The 16,025-nt window shown below is 45.4% G+C and overlaps 3 protein-coding genes across 3 annotated transcripts in view; all 3 read right to left on the reverse strand.

The window, feature by feature from the left end:
* LOC123362156 (olfactory receptor 51G2-like) overlaps positions 1-2,985 on the reverse strand; it is a 34,694-nt gene extending 31,709 nt beyond the window's left edge. Inside the window, exon 1 of the mRNA XM_045002508.1 lies at positions 2,928-2,985. The gene's annotated coding sequence lies outside the window, so the exon portion shown is untranslated. The remainder of the gene's footprint in view (positions 1-2,927) is intronic.
* LOC123374388 (putative olfactory receptor 52P1) lies at positions 683-1,621 on the reverse strand. The gene has a single exon (XM_045024315.1). The coding sequence runs from the start codon at positions 1,619-1,621 to the stop codon at positions 683-685; it is 939 nt and encodes a 312-aa protein (XP_044880250.1).
* A 7,733-nt stretch (positions 2,986-10,718) lies between the features above and the next one.
* LOC123375672 (putative olfactory receptor 52P1) lies at positions 10,719-11,657 on the reverse strand. Its single transcript, XM_045026793.1, has one exon. The coding sequence runs from the start codon at positions 11,655-11,657 to the stop codon at positions 10,719-10,721; it is 939 nt and encodes a 312-aa protein (XP_044882728.1).
* Positions 11,658-16,025: the final 4,368 nt, after the last annotated feature.

Genomic DNA, 16,025 nt, shown 5'->3' on the forward strand with positions numbered 1-16,025 from the left:
AACAGTTAGTGTCTGTTTTGAAAGCTCCAGCTGGAAAGCAACTATGCAATCTGGTGAGTAATTTGACTCAACAGTTGTGGTCATACTTTAATACAGCAGTCGCGGTCTCAAAAATACATAGTTTCACAACTCACCAACAAGAATGTTCTCAATTTCCTGTATTATCACTTTCCAACTAAAACATTTAGTTTATCCTCCAGGCTTCCTGAATTACTGGACATAGCAAAATCAGATACATTTTACTCCTGGATCACTGCACATATGAAAAAAAAAAGTTCAGCATTGTAGTTTTTCTCCTTGACTTTGGCTTTCTGAAAGCAGAGCTTTAGTTTCTCAAACTGATCAAGAACCCTATTCACAAAGGACTAATACAAAGCCCCTTGCTTCAAAAAGCTGCAGAATCTTCTGGTAGTCTGGAATTCATGGAAAGGCCAAGTGACAAGGTGTGTGCGGATGGGGGAGGCTGAAAGAGGTCAGGTTATGATCAGAGAGAGGGAACTCAGCTATGGAGAGAGCAGTGCTTGGTGATGGGATGATAAGACATTTGGTGTGAGGAAGTTCTGAGACTGTGAATTTGTACAACGTTGCGCTCAGCCAAACTTGGACAGAGTACTCTTGATTAATGAGGAAATATCCTTTCCTCTCCTTGTTACAGAGGATTAAAGTCAGTGGCCCCAAGAGATCACCTTCTGCAGGTGTATTTGACCACTTTGTCACGAAGCTCTTTGATTTTGACCCCATAAATAATTGGGTTGAGTATGGGGGGGAGGAGGAAGAAGAGGTTGGCCAAGATAATGTGAACATGGAGACTGACATGCTGACCAAACCGGTGTGTCAGAGCAGAGAAAAAGAAGAGAGTAAAAGATGTCAGCATCACACAGAAGTGGGCTGTGCAGGTGTTCAGGGCTTTCTCATAGGCTTTCTTGGAGGAGATTCTGAGGATGGCTCTGATGATCAGACTGTAGGACAGGACAACCAGTGTCAGATCTAACCCAGTGACTACAAATGCCACCACCAAGCCGTACGTCCTGTTGACAGTGGTGTCCCCACATGACATCTTCACCACAGCTATATGCTCACAGTACGTGTGGGGGATAATGTGGTTGGCACAAAATGGCTGCCTACTCAGAAGCAGAGGCAGGGGCAGCATGAGGAGAACAGCTCTTATCAAACCCACAAGCCCTAGCTTTGCTATTCGTGCATTGGTGAGGACGGTGGCGTATCTCAGAGGGTTACATATGGCAACATAGCGATCAAAGGCCATTGCCATGAGGACGGCTGACTGCATAACGGAAAACATGTGAATGAAGAACATCTGGGTGAAGCAGCCACCCACAGTAATGCCTTTCAAATTGAACCAAAATATACATAGTGCCATCGGCATGATGGAGGTAGACGAGCCAATGTCTGTGAGTGCCAGCATGCAGAGCAGCAGGTACATCGGCTTGTGCAGGGTCTGCTCTTTCCCTACAACAAACAGAACCATGAAATTTACCAACAGGCCGATTATGTACAGCATAGAGAATGGGATGGAAATCCAAATGTGAGCAGTTTCTAGGTCAGGGATGCCAATTAGGATGAATGTTGACGGGTCAGAGTGAGTGAGATTGAAAACTGCCATGAGGTGGTTAACATGTTGATCAGGCTCAGAAATGCTCAAGGTGCCTGTGAAGGGAGAGAAGCACAGCAAGGGGGGTTACACACTTTATAGCAAATAGTATGGTAAATATTTTGTAGCTATTAACAATTTAGAAAGAGCTTGAGCAGTGATGTGGCAACATTTGCAGATGGCATCAAATTATTTAAGTGATAATCAAGTCCAGAGAAGTTCTCAGAGGGAGCTAGCCAAGCCAGGTGAAGACAGAGAAAACACATGCTTGATCTACTCTCTAACACAAGACCAAGAGGACGTTCAATAAAACTGAAATATGGCAAATTCAAAGCAGATAAAAAAAGAATGCTTTCTTCTCTTGATGCCTAATTAAACTGCGGAAGTCATTGCCACAAATGGTAGCTGATTTAGCCATGAGCTAAACAAGAATCAAAAAGAGTTTGGACATTTTCATGGATCATAAGACTATCCAGTTACAATAGTTACAGCTAAATAAATATTTTGGAAAGTCTATATGCCCACATGTTTCAGGGCACAAGCCAATCTCTAGCTGACAGGCATTAGGGTGACACTCTCATGATGGTCAGGTCACTCCCCTGAATCAACCCACTGCTGGATTTCTTACATCTTGTATTGAAGCACCTGGGGCTGTCACTATTGGAGAGAGGACTCTGGACCATATATCTGATCCACGATACAGTTCCTATGTTGTAAAGAAGCCAAGTTTCCCTAATGGAAAAGACATTCTCATGCAGATCTATGACTTTGTACTCAAGAGAATGTGCACGGGGAGCAGAAATGTTGTGGTATTTTGGGCTACAGGACGGCACCCCAGTTACTTCCCTTGTTTCTTTTGGTGAGACACTTTCTTGCGGGCACCCAGCATTGTCTGAAACATAAGTGACACATGCTATCTGACAGGTGTAAGGAGAGATGTGTCAGAAGCACACATGCTAACCCATCTCTTGACTGAATATTGATGAAGTTTAAAGATGACACGAAAACTGGGGGATCGTAAATAATGAAGAGAACAGGTCACTGATTCAGAGCAATCTGGATTGATTGGCAAACTGGGTCGAAGCAACTAACGTGTTCTAATATAGCCATTTAAATATCTACATCTGGAAACAAAAAATGTAGGCAATGCTCAGACGATGCAGTGGGGGGATATCGAGGGAAGCACACTGACTGTGAACTAGATTTGGGGGCATGAAGGAGTAATTAGCTAAACATGAGCTCCCAGTGTGACCTTGTGGCCAAGAGCCTGCGATGATAACCAGGGAAATCTGAAGGAGACATAGAGATGTTATTTTACCTGTATATTTGGCACTGGTGTGACTGCTGCTGGAATCCTGTGTCCAGTTCTGGTGTCCATGATTAAAGATGGATGTTGATACACTGAAGAGGGTTCAGAGAAGTATCACAAGAGTTAGTAAAAGATTAGAGAACCTGACGTATACTGACAGACTCAAAGATCTCAATCTGTGTAGTTTAGCAAAGATGTTTAAGGGGTCACTTGATAACAGTCTGTAAGTACCTACACAAGGAACCAATATTTAATAATTGGCTTTTCAGGCTAGCATACAAAGGTATAACAGGATCCAATGACTAGAAATTGAAGTTATAGAAATACTGTCTGGAAATAAGGCATACATTTTGTAATGGTAAGAATAATTAAGCATTGGAATAATTTACCAATCATCTTGGCAGATTCTTCATCCTTGAGAATTTTTAAACCAAGGTTGGATGTTTCTCTGAAAGATCTGGTCCAGGAATTATTTTGGGAATATTCTGAGGCCTGTGTTATACAAGCCTGTGTTATACAGACTAGGAGATGATCACTATGATTCTGTCTTGCCTTGGAATGTACTGGTCCAGTCCAGAGTCAGAGGGAGGCATTTTCCCTGCAAGCTCGTGCCTGAGCTTACTGAAGGTATTTTTTCAATTCACGATGGTGTTGAATTTAGACATATGTGGAGAAATTCTCATTTGACTGTGACACCTTGGAAATGTTACACTAGGCGTGTATTTCACAACTCTGATGGGTCCCTTCAGGCACCGCATGGATGAACATTTTAGGTGGAAAAAAAATGACTTTACCCATAAAATCTCTGTACCGGGGAATGAATGGTCAACCCTCGTCATTGACTAACAAAGCTGTCTATCTAATGGTCCCAGAGCATCCTGGGTTTAATATCCATGTCCCAGTGGCCCACTGTTTCAGTCATGTCCCAGAGTTCCCCACTCTCATTATGTAGTGTGCATACTTCTCAGATTACGAGTTGTTTCTGTATAGCAGTCATTGAAGCATCACAGAGTGTGTATGGGTGTAGCAAGAGAAGCCACACAGGTGCCTGCTTGGAAATTTGCCACTCCTGTGTGAAATTTCTCACAATTGAGACACAGTCGAGGACCCCAGAGCTGGACCATCCTGCCATGGTTCAAACTCGGACCAGTATGAATTAGTTACCCTCTTCGTCCCTCCCTGAAGATGGGGAGGACAATGCACACTTGCAGTAAGCAAGCTGAGATTGTCTCTCCCTCCACCCCCTGACACTTCACTTCAAGGCTTACTGGGTTTAGGTTAAAACATAAAAACTAATTTATTAACTACACCAAATAGATTTAAAGTGATTATAAGGGATAGCAACCAGATCAAAGCAGATGAACTAGCAAATAAACAAAAACACAAACTAAGCGTAGTACACTAATTCGATTGACTATGATTTAGCAGTTTCTCACCCTGATTGATGATACAAGCAGTGTGGAAGAATCTTAAGGCACAAGCTGCATTTGCTTTACAGCTTGGGTTTCTCAGGTTTCCATACAGAGGCTAGAAATACTTTTAGTCTGTGTCCAGCACTTCTTCCAGTTCACTCTTTTTTCCTCAGTTGTTCCCAGGAGTCCTCTTCCGTGGGGAGTGAAGAACCGCTGTTTTCCCTTATGGCTCACTGCCCTGATTAGGCCCTCCCCAAACAGCTTTCTAGGCCAAAAGTGGAACCCCCACAGACCCCAAGATCATATTATACTATCACTAGGAAGAATATGGGGTGCAGGGTCACACAAAGATCAGTGGTTCTTTCCACTGGCGAAATGCCTGAAGTTACATAACAACAGTCGGACTGAAACCTGGGTAAAGGTTGTGACACCCACGCTGCAGTTCTGTGGCTTGCCAGGGCAGGTCCCCACCCTGCACAACTTCCATCCCTGCCACACAGCGATACCCCTCACTCAGGTGCCAGACCCCACAGCGACAGCTCACAGAAATACCTCCTCAGATGAGGTTAAACTCAGTGTCTGCCTGCACCGGGGAAAAGGGGAGATCGGCCTGAACTGCCTTTCTGGGGGTGAAGGGAACCTTAGCAGCAGCTCAGGCTGTGCATTAGGCATTAGGCAGGACCATATTTCGCACTGTTTCAGCTCTGAACCACTGTGATCTGGATACAACATTCCCCCTCCTCCCCACCCCAACATACATACACTGTGTGTTCCTGGACCTCCCCCGCTCAGATTTCCAACCCCAAGTGGTTTTCTCTATGCCAGAAACATGCTTTAATTTTTACTGCCTTTTAGTGCTTCTCAATCACTACAGAACCTGAGATACCGGGGGACAGAAAGAGCAGACTTCCCTCCCTCCTAGAAAAAATCATTATCCTAAGAGTTCTGAATAACTAAGCCTGTGAGTTGAAGATTTCACCAACTCTCCTGGCAGTTCATTCTGGTTCAAACAAGATCACCCGTCCTTACAGGTCACAGGACAACTCCACTTGAAGACACTGGAGGCTCATGGCCAGTGTAAATCAGGCTATTTATTTCAGTCCCTACATGTGGATTTAGGATGAACTCCAGGCTGATTTCCGAACCTTGCCATTGATCTCAAGGGGACCAGATTCACCCAACGTTTTTAACTTTCAGCTACAAGCTGCAAAAATCACAGGTTCGGGTCCTGCTACAGAGAACGCGTTTCTGTTAGGGTGCTGAAAGAGTCTGAAGTAAACCCACAGTTTATTTGGTGTTCCGATTGTATGAAAGACGGGGATTCCAAAACATGTGGGCCCTGATTTTGCTCTCAAGGAGGCCAGTTTCGATCTGGAGTGACCCAGTGAAGGCAGAATGTGTGAGTAGAATCTGGCCAGAGTGTGACTCATTCTTATTGTGAACCCTCTGGTAACACTGATACACACTGAAAAGGTTTTGGATGCACTTCCTAATAGGACAGTGAAGTCACTGAATTGGAAAAATTGAGAGACCCAGAGGAAAAACCACACCGCCCCAAAAAGGAAGCTATTGAGACAGATGGAAGGACACAGTAAGAGACAAGAGACTGATCTTAAAAACAAATATTTGGCTAAACTATTTCCAGTACATTTGTAGTTTCAGTTTTACCAGGAAATCCCTTTGTATTTCTGACAATACTAAACAGTTCAAGTCGCCGTGCTGCGGAATTTCTCCCCAGATGGTGCTTGAATTTTACCCTGGAATCCCTCCTGAGCCCTTGCCACTAACTACAGTGCACAAACAGGCAACTCACCAAAATCCTGCTCAGCAGAGAGAATAAATCTCCTCACGGCAACAGGAAGGCAGAGCCCTAAGAGTCAAGGTATGAATCTCACATGTCTGACACTCAGCACGCTGGGCAGTGACCTTTATGAATCCCCTGTACAGTCCCTGCAAACTCTCAGATTGGCCAGGACTCCCAGACAACTCCCTTGGCTCTGTGAGCAGTGGGATGAGCAGAAAATAAACCCTGGAGAACTCCAGCTTGAGAGTCTCCCTCGGGAGTGAAGAAATTATTTGCTGATACCAGAGGCTCCAGATTGTCAGCGCGAACTGAGTCTTGCACCCTGTTGTTCAGCCTAGTAATGTCTTTTCTTTTCTGTGTGTAAAGTGCTGCCAGCTGCTCTATGTGTGGGGATACTGGCACAAGATACGGGACCAAAACCGTTTTCAATTGCTCGTAGCAGTGTACCGCTGCATCCTGCAAAGTCAAAGCCTCTGCAAAGTCAATGACACTCTGTGACGGCCAAATTAAATGACCATTAATTTATGTAAGCTCTGGAAAAGGTTTTCTTCTCCCAGGTTTCTGGCATCAAAAATATTTGCCAGTATCCCTTTGTGAGGTCGAAAATGGCTATATATCTGGAAGAACAAAATGTTCTAAAATTCCATCTCCTCTCGGCATCAGGTAATCCTCACATTTCAATATTGTGTTGATCTTTCAGAAACTGATGCAGAAAAGAGGTTGTGCTACCCAGTGTGAGAACTAGTACCATGAGACTTCTCCACTCACTGTGGTGTTTTACGTTGTTATGCCCTGCTGTTGTGAGAACACAGAGGTGAATGAATCAAACTGCTACATCTGGATCTTTTGGACTGGATACAGTCCATTCCCCATGTTTGTGTCACAGGAACCTGGAGGCCTCATTTTGGATCCTGAAGGTATGAGTGTGATGGGTTATCAGCCCTGGGGTTGAGTCTGGGAGCCGTGGAAACTGCTGCCACCCTCTAACCACCCAGCTGGGCTGCCCCTTTTCCATACTGCTTTGCTAGTGATTTAGCCTCTCCAGGCCATGTTATCACCCAACACGACAGCAGATATAGTAATAATTAGAGCTACACCTGTCTCACAGAGCTGGAAGGCACCCTGAAAGGTCATGGAGTCCATGCCCCTTGCCTTCAATGCAGGACCAAATACTGATTTTGCACCAAATCCCTAGGGGGGCCCTCTCAAGGATTAAACTCACAACATTAGGGGTAGTAGGCTAATGCTAAATCCACTGAGCTATCACTCCACAAACTCAAGCTAAGGTATATGAAGGTCTGCTTAAACCGCCAAATTTCAAACAGTAGACACTGGGTGTTAGAGGGTTTCCCTTTCACCGTCTCCCTTTCTCTGAGTGAATCTACCAAGATAAACACAAATCACTGTGACTGCGGGTGTGTGCGGCTGTAATAATCAAATGTGTGGCATTTGATGGACTGTTGTGCATGTGCGCAGCTTAAAGGAAACATTGACCCCATGCTGCTGGCCATGGTCTCAATTAGCAGCCCTGGGTGATATGGTTTGTGCCAGTGTGTTTGATTGCGAAACGCTGCATGTGGATTGCTCTCTGATACAAATCCCTGAAGTCTTCAAATGTACTTGCTGTGAAGACTGTTACTAGCAACATTTCCAGGCCTTGTCACACTTCAGTCTGCTCTGGCCTCCCATCTTTGGGGGCTTTTTGTATGAAGATGGGCAGTGTCAATATAGAAACCTCTGCATCCAAAAACTTCTCGTGAGGGGATCGTCTGGGCAATTTCAAATCCCAGAGGTGGGTAGAGCCGTCTGGGTGCTAACTGCCCAGGGCTGGGAATCTACTGCATGGGACAAAAGAGAGCCAAAGAGGACTGGGCTTGTGTTTGAAAGGTTTAAGCTCGGGAGCAGGATGGGGACACTCCAGGATCATGCTGGCTGCACCAGCCATCTATCGGTCGGACGGCTGTGTCTCCCCTGATTTATTTCCTAACACCACCTCACACAGAGTAAAAGTTGTCAAGAGCTTTGGATTGAAAGAACCCGGGTAACACCATAGTCGCAGGGAAACTGCTTGCGGAGTGTTGTCCTCCTGGATGGATTGATGGCTGTTTTGGCCAGTGCCAGGATCAGTCTGATGAGGACTTGTGACTTAGTGGTGTTACCCTGATGGTAAGGGGGAGGGGGTTCAGCATCGAGGGACTTTGGTTAAGAGACTAGGAGACCCTCTCCATAGAACACGTCATTTACTGAGTGATACGGAAGCATATAGACACAATAGTAAAAACATGCTCTGTATGATTCATCGTCATGCCAGCTCTGTTCTTGCTAGCGGGGGCCCTCCAGATCACAAGGCTGGGGGTCCCTTGCTTGCTGTCATTCAGTGTCTGAATAACAAAACAACTCCCCCTTCTGTCCTCCCCTCTGTGCTCTGAGGCAAACAACCCCCTGGGTATTTACAAACTTCAAAAGAAAGTCATCTCTAAGCAAACTGTTCTCATTTTCCCACCAATAAAAAATGGCGGCTACCTACTAATCGTAACCATTGTCTATGAACTCTGTGCACGGCAGGGCTGCACTGTCTCACTAGCTATGATCTCTGCCCATGGTCCAAGGGCACAGTTACCTTACTCTACAATGGGGCCACGGATGTGGGAGAAGGGCAAGCACTGTTGAACTCTCCAGTCCTGGTACCCATTGTCCAGCCATCTATTTTGGAATTGTAGGACGACTTTACTTATACAACAACGATTTACCTGCAACTCAGCCTAACAAGGGCCTGGGATTGCAGTTAATTTTTTCATGCAGCTGAAAGTCTGGGCCAAAAAAAATCTAATCTCTATGTCAGCCCAACCTAGTGGAGAACACGGAGAAGCAGAGAACCAGCTGATCCTTCTGTGCACAGTGACTCCCAACCCAGCAACCACCTCAAGTACAAAACCCTGAATGCTTTAATAACGTGTGTGTGGGTCGGACCTACCTCAGTCATTGCTTTCCCAGAGCAGTCAGCATGACCCATCAAATCCCTGTCACCTGGATGGAGGGCTGGCACATAGACTGTGCCATGGGTGATATACCACCATGTCACAGATGTGTGGTGTTCACACGAGCTATCCGTGTGTTAACCCCACCATGGTCTATGATGGCCACCATTGCTTGGACTCAGCAGTGGGATTCCAAGTGCCCTGAGTCGAGCTCACACTGGAGACTGAAGCAAATGGGGTGCTGAGGTGATTTCTCTTGGGACACGGGGTGACCAAGAAATCCTGCCATGGGATTCTGACCCTCAGGGCACTATGGGACTGAATACGATGTAAAAGGGGTGGTGTCTGGGACCAAGGGAGGTGAGGGGTGTGAAGACCAGGACCATGTGTGGCCATGGGGATGGCATCTCACCAAAATGGTCCCCATCATGGTGGGGCTGCATTCCCACCACAGCCAGGGGGCCTGCTCGACTGAGGTGACCACTGTGGTGGGGGGAACTTGTGGTGGGGAATTGGCTTATATCAGTATTCTGGGCCATTGGAAACAGCTCACCCCAGCTCCTCTACAGACATGGTAAGCCATGACTCAGGCTGCCCGTATCTGCTTGATTTAAGGCAGCTGTGTAGCCATAGACCAAGGCCAGAGACCAAGGTTTGCAGCAGGTGCTGGTGCTCAAACACACAGCCAAATGATATACACTTGAGCTCTTGCCATCTCTGTTCTTGTTGAATATTTGGCTTCTTCAAATGTATAGCGGAGCAATATGCAGCAAGTGTGCTCCCCAAAGTCACACATTTCAGCTTTTATCATTTAAATGAAGATGTCACAAGTTACACATCTTGTTACACGTCACTAAAATCCAAACCAGCAGTTTGTCCCAGTTCCCTAATGTAAGTTAAGAACTATTGTGGGGAACTTTCCTGGCTTCTGCATTACCCCAGGGGAATTGGCTAGAGAAACGGTCTAGGTCCCCACTCCCACTTCCTTTACCCAGAGACCTACCTCACCTCAAGAACTCCCCTTCCTCACTCCTGTGTGGAAATGGTGACATCGCTGGGCCCAGGATTCCTGGCAGGCTGAAGACCCATTCTCACCATAGTCACTTAGGACAGGGACTAGAGTGACCATAGTCACTTAGAACAGGGACTAGAGTGATGCTTCCCTGACCCACTGATCACTACACTAAGTTCAACCCATATATAATTTATTAAATAGTCATTTTAAAAAATGAAAAACTGAGAAATGTTCAAGGAACCAAGGAACCTCGCTCTGTGGGCATGGGAAACACCACAAACAGCTGTTTCTGGGATGTAAGAAACGTTTCCAGTTTGTTCTTTACACAACCCAGGTCTCCTGCAAAGGCCCTGGCTCTAAGCTGTGATGATTCTTTTCCAGAAACAAAAACCATAGAATGACAGTATTAAATATAACACAAAAGAAGCTGAAAGACCATGTAGTTTAAAAACAATAATGACATTATTAAGTTATTTATTTCTAATGGCATTCGATGATAGAAGCCAAGGTCCATATTTTGAATTTAATTAGGTTGTTTCTGTTAGTCTCTAAAAGGCAACATTTCATACTCGCTGTCTTTGTCCCACGTGATCACCTGCTCCAGATGTATTTGACCACTTTGTCACGAAGCTCTTTGGTTTTGACCCCATAAATTATGGGGTTGATCACGGGGGGGATGAGGAAGAAGAAGTTTGCCAAGATGATGTGAACATGGGGAGTGATGCGCTGACCGAACCGGTGTGTCAGAATGGAGAAAAAGAAGAGAGTAAAAGACGTCATCATCACACAGATGTGGGCTGTGCAGGTGTTCAGGGCTTTCTCATAGGCTTTCTTGGAGGAAATTCTGAGGACAGCCCTGATAATCAGACTGTAGGACAGGGCAACCAGTGTCAGATCTAACCCAATGACTACAAATGCCATCACCAAGCCGTACGTCCTGTTGACAGTGGTGTCCCCACACGACATCTTCGCCACAGCCATGTGTTCGCAGTAAGTGTGGGGGATAATGCGGTTGGCACAGAATGGCTGCCTGCTCAGAAGCAGGGGTAGAGGCAGCATGAGGAGAACAGCTCTTATCAAACCCACAAGCCCTAGCTTGGCTATTCGTACATTGGTGAGGATGGTGGTGTATCTCAGAGGGTTACATATGGCAACATAGCGATCAAAGGCCATTGTCACTAGCACGGCTGACTCCATAATAGAAATCGCATGAAGGAAGAACATCTGGGTGAGGCAGCCACTCACAGTAATGTCCTTCAAATTGAACCAAAATATACACAGTGCCTTTGGCATGACAGAGGTAGATGTGCCGATGTCTGTGAGCGCCAGCATGCAGATCAGCAGGTACATTGGCTTGTGCAGGGTTTGATATTTGCCTACAACAAACAGAAGCATGAAATTTCCAAACAGGCCGACAACGTAGAATATAGAGAAAAGGATGGAAATCCAGCCATGGGCACCTTCTAGACCAGGGATGCCCAATAGGATAAATGGTGAAAGGTCAGAGGTGGTGAGGTTGAAAGCTGCCATGAGGTGGTCAATGGTCAGTCGGGCTCAGAAATGCTCAGGGTGCCTGTGAAGGGAGAAAAGCACAGGTAAGGGGTTACATAGTTTATAACAAATATTTGATAGTTATTAACAATCTAGAACGGGAGGTGACCCGTGAGGTGGCAATATTTGCAGATGGCACCAAATTATTTAGGTCATAGTCAAGTCCAGAGAAGTCCTCAGCGGGAGCTAACCAAGACATGTGAATAACACATGACCTTCAATGTCAAGAACTGCAACATTTATGCCCATTGGAGGGTATGGCTGGAACTCCTCAAACACCTAACAAGGTTGTAAGTTAACTATATGAGCTTAGGACAGGGACCTGGGTGTCATGCTGCACAGCCCTATAAAACCCTGCTTACAGAGCAAGCAGGGACAGAAACTAAGCAAAACATTGGAATCCAGGAGGACTGAGATGGGTAATCATACAGAAAATACAATGCCATGAGATCAGTCAGACAATATATCACCATCCTCTGATCTCCTCTGTGTAGTCCTGGGCACCCTTCTCACACAGGATATTGGAGAACTAGAGGGGTTCAGGGAAAGGGAATGAGAAAGATCAAGGGGAGAGGTTGAACAGACTGGGATTGTTGCCTTACAAAGGAGATGAATATGAGGAGATATGAGAAAAGTCTGTAAAATACTGACTGGAAGGAGAGAGGGAGAACACATGCTCAATCTACTCTCTAAGACAAGATCAAGAGGACATTCAATTACACTGAAACATGGCAAATTCAAAACAAATATAAAAAGAATGTCATATTCACTTGATGCCTAATTAAACTGAGGAACTTGTTGCCACAAAAGGAAGTTGAGGCCAGGTGCTAAGCAAGAACCAGGAAGGCTTTGGACATATACATGGACAGTGACACTATCCAGTTACTATAGTTACAGCTAAATGAACATTTTGGAAAGCCTATAAGGCCACATGTTTCAGGACACAAGCCAATCTGTAGCTGTTAGGCATTCAGGTGACACCTTCCTGATAGTCAGGTCATTCCTCGGCAGGTTTCTTGCACCTTGTACTGCAGCACTTGTGGCTCTCACTGTCAGGGAGAGGACACTGGACTAAATGGACCACGATGCAGTTCCTCTACTGGAATGGAGCCAAGTTTCTCTCAGGGAAAAAGACATTCTCACGCTGGTCTACAACTTTGTACTCAAGAGAATGGGTATGGAGGGCCCAAGTGTTATGGTAGTTTGGGCTACAGGCCTGCACCTGAGCTACTTCACTTGTTTCTTTTAGTGAGACACTTTCTTGTAGGCACCCAGCTTTGCCTGAGGCAAAAGTTACAGGTGGTAACTGACAAGCCGAGTAACTTAGTTCTTAGAACAGAATAAACCCTCCCTTCATAGCCCACCGGATATCTGTAAGCACTCATCCTTACCCCCCGCCATCCCACCTCCTTCCCCCACAAGGTAGTCATAGACGTTTGATGCAATTAGGATGTACCTCTTGTTCTTATTTTTATCTTTGTTCAGGGTTCTCTCTTCACTTGTAACAATGTCTGTCTCTGATGTCCAAATAAATGCAATTGAACGGATAAGAGAATGTATATAACTGGCCACTATAGCACCATATCTTTGAAGCTGCTTGTCAGTCTTCCCGGTACCGTAAATGGACCCCCTTCAGTGTTGTCTGTGATTGCCTGATTCTTGGGGGAAAGAGTCTTTTTTGCCTAGCAGGCCAAAAGAGCCTGAGATGATAACCCGGAAAATCTGAAGGAGAGGTAGAGATGTTATTTTACCTGTATATTTGGCACTAGTGCAACTGCTGCTGGAATCCCCTGTCCAGTTCTGGTGCCCATGGTTAAAGATGGGTGTTGATACACTGAAGAGGGTTCAGAGAAGCATCAGAAGAATTAGTAAAAGATTAGAAAACCTTCCTAATAGTGATAGACTCAAAGATCTCAATCTGTGTAGTTTAACAAAGACGGTTAAGGGGTGACTTGATAACAATTTGTAAGTACCTACACGGGGAACCGATATTTAATAATAGGCTCTTCAGCCTAGTGTTATATCCTTGGGGCAGCCGGTGTAGGAAGCAATCACTTGAGGCCAGAGAGCAGACAGCTAACCAAAACCTCCATTTTATTTACAGACACAGAGAGCTCACTCAGCCGGTTGAAACCGGCTGAGCTATCCCTTAATAGTCTAACTCAGTTGCCATAGTAACAAAACCCATGACAACCAAATACACAACACCTAGCATAAAGAGGTATAACAGGAGCCAATGGCTGGAAGTTGAAGTTATAGAAATTCTGTCTGGAAATAAGTTTGAGATTCCAGTAACTCTCCTGTCAGTTCATTTTGATTCAAACAAGCTTATCCATTCTTAGGGGCCAGAGGATGACGCCAGTTGAAGTCACTGTAGGCTGACTGGTGTAAATAGGGCTATTTATTTAAGTCCCTACATGTGGATTTAGGGTGAACTCCTGGCTATTTTCAATGCTTTGCCACTGATCTCAATGTGACGAGTTTCACCCTGAGTTTTTAACTTTTGGCTACAAGCTGCAAAAATCAAGGGTTTGGATCGTGCTACAGTGAACCCGCTTCTGTGAGGGTGCTGAAAGTGTATGGAGGGAACCCGTTGGCTCTCAGGGAGGCCAGTTTCATTCTGGAGTGACCCACTGTAGGCAGAATGTGAGAGCAGAATCTGGCCAGTGTGTGACCCATTCTTGTTTTGAACCCTCTGGTAACACAGATACCCACTGCAAAGGCTTTGGCTGCACTTTCTAATAGGGCAGTGAAGTTGCTGAATTGGAAAAATTGAGTGAACCAGAGGAAAAACCACACAGCTCCCAAAAGGAAGCTATTGAGACAGATAGAGGGACACAGTAAGAGACAAGGAACCAATCTTAAAAACAACTCACCAAAATCCTGCTTAGCAGAGAGAAAAAAATCTTCTTTCGGCGACAGGAAGGCAGAGCCCTGAGAATCAGCATAGGAATCTCATGTGTCTGACACTCGCCACGCTGGGCAGCGATTTTTATGATTCCCCTGTACAGTCCCTGCAGACTCTCAGATTGGCCGGGACTCCCAGATAATTCCCTCGGCTGCAGCCCTGGGCTGAGCAGAAAATAAACCCTGGAGAACAAGAGCTTGAGAGCCTCCCCGGGGAGAGAAGAACAATTTGCTGATACCAGGGGCTCAGAATTCTCAGGGTAAACTGTCTTGCAGTCTGTTGTTCAGCCTAGCAATTGATGAAGTGTTTCTTTTCCCCCTTGTATAATGTACAGCCTTCTATGTTTGGGAATGCTGCCATAGCTGCATACTGCCCAGGCAGTTTTAATGTACAGTGCATTAACCTCTACAAAGTCAGTGCCACTCTGTGAAGGCCAAAGGAAGTGATCCTTAATTTATTCAAGCCGTAGGGTATGGAAAAGGCTTTCTTCTCTCAGTATTCTGGTATCAAAGGTATTTGTCAGTATCCTTTTGTGCGGTCAAATGTGGATATTAATCTGGAAGCTCAAATTTTTCTAATATTTCATCTCCTCTCAGCATCGGGTAATCATCAAATTTCAATATTGTGTTGATATTTCAGAAATCAATGTAGAAAAGGAGTCAGAATTAATACAATGGGACTTCTCCACTCACTGTGGTGTTTTACGTTGTTATGCCCTGCTGGGGTGAGAACACAGGGGTAAAGGAATCAAACAACTGCTACATCTGGATGTTTTGTACTGGATACAGTCCCTGCCACATGCTTGCATTACACGTGCCTGGGGGCTTAATTTTGGATCCTGAAGGTATGAATGTGATGGGTTATCGGCCCCGCGGGTGAGTCTGGGAGCCATGGAAACTGCTGTGACCCTCTAACCACCCAGCTGGGCTGGCCCTTTTCCACACTGATTTGCTGGTGTTTCAGCCTCTCCAGGCCCTGTTATCACCCAACACAACAGCAGATGGTGCCACGCACCCAAATTGAGGTATCCGAGGTCTTACTTAATTCACCAAATTTCAAACAGCTGCCACTGGGTGTTACAGGGTTTTCCTTTCACCCTTTCCCTTTCTCTGAGTGAATCTACCAAGATAAACACCAGTTGACATTGCTGAGGATTGGCGTGGCTGTAATAATCAAGTGTGTGGCACTCGATGGACTGTTGTGCATGTGCGCAGCTTAAAGGGAACATTGCCCTCATCCTGGTGGCCATGGTCTCGTTTAGCAGCCCTTGGTGATATGGTTTCTGCTAGTGTGTTTTATTGTGGAACTCTTGTTAGGATATGAATATTCAGGCCAGTCTGCAAAGGCCTATACTTTAAGAATTTAGGTGTATTCTTATCACTTAGCTAGTTATAGAGGTATAAAATACAGAATCAAAATCACTGTCTGCCGGTGTAAGG

The sequence above is a fragment of the Mauremys mutica genome, chromosome 1 (assembly GCF_020497125.1).
Source record: "Mauremys mutica isolate MM-2020 ecotype Southern chromosome 1, ASM2049712v1, whole genome shotgun sequence".
Lineage (NCBI taxonomy): Eukaryota > Metazoa > Chordata > Testudines > Geoemydidae > Mauremys > Mauremys mutica.

Bases quoted from the DNA above. Each gene is read 5' to 3' on its own strand.
- LOC123375672 (XM_045026793.1), bottom strand. From the start codon at position 11,657: ATGGCAGCTTTCAACCTCACCACCTCTGACCTTTCACCATTTATCCTA.
- LOC123374388 (XM_045024315.1), bottom strand. From the start codon at position 1,621: ATGGCAGTTTTCAATCTCACTCACTCTGACCCGTCAACATTCATCCTA.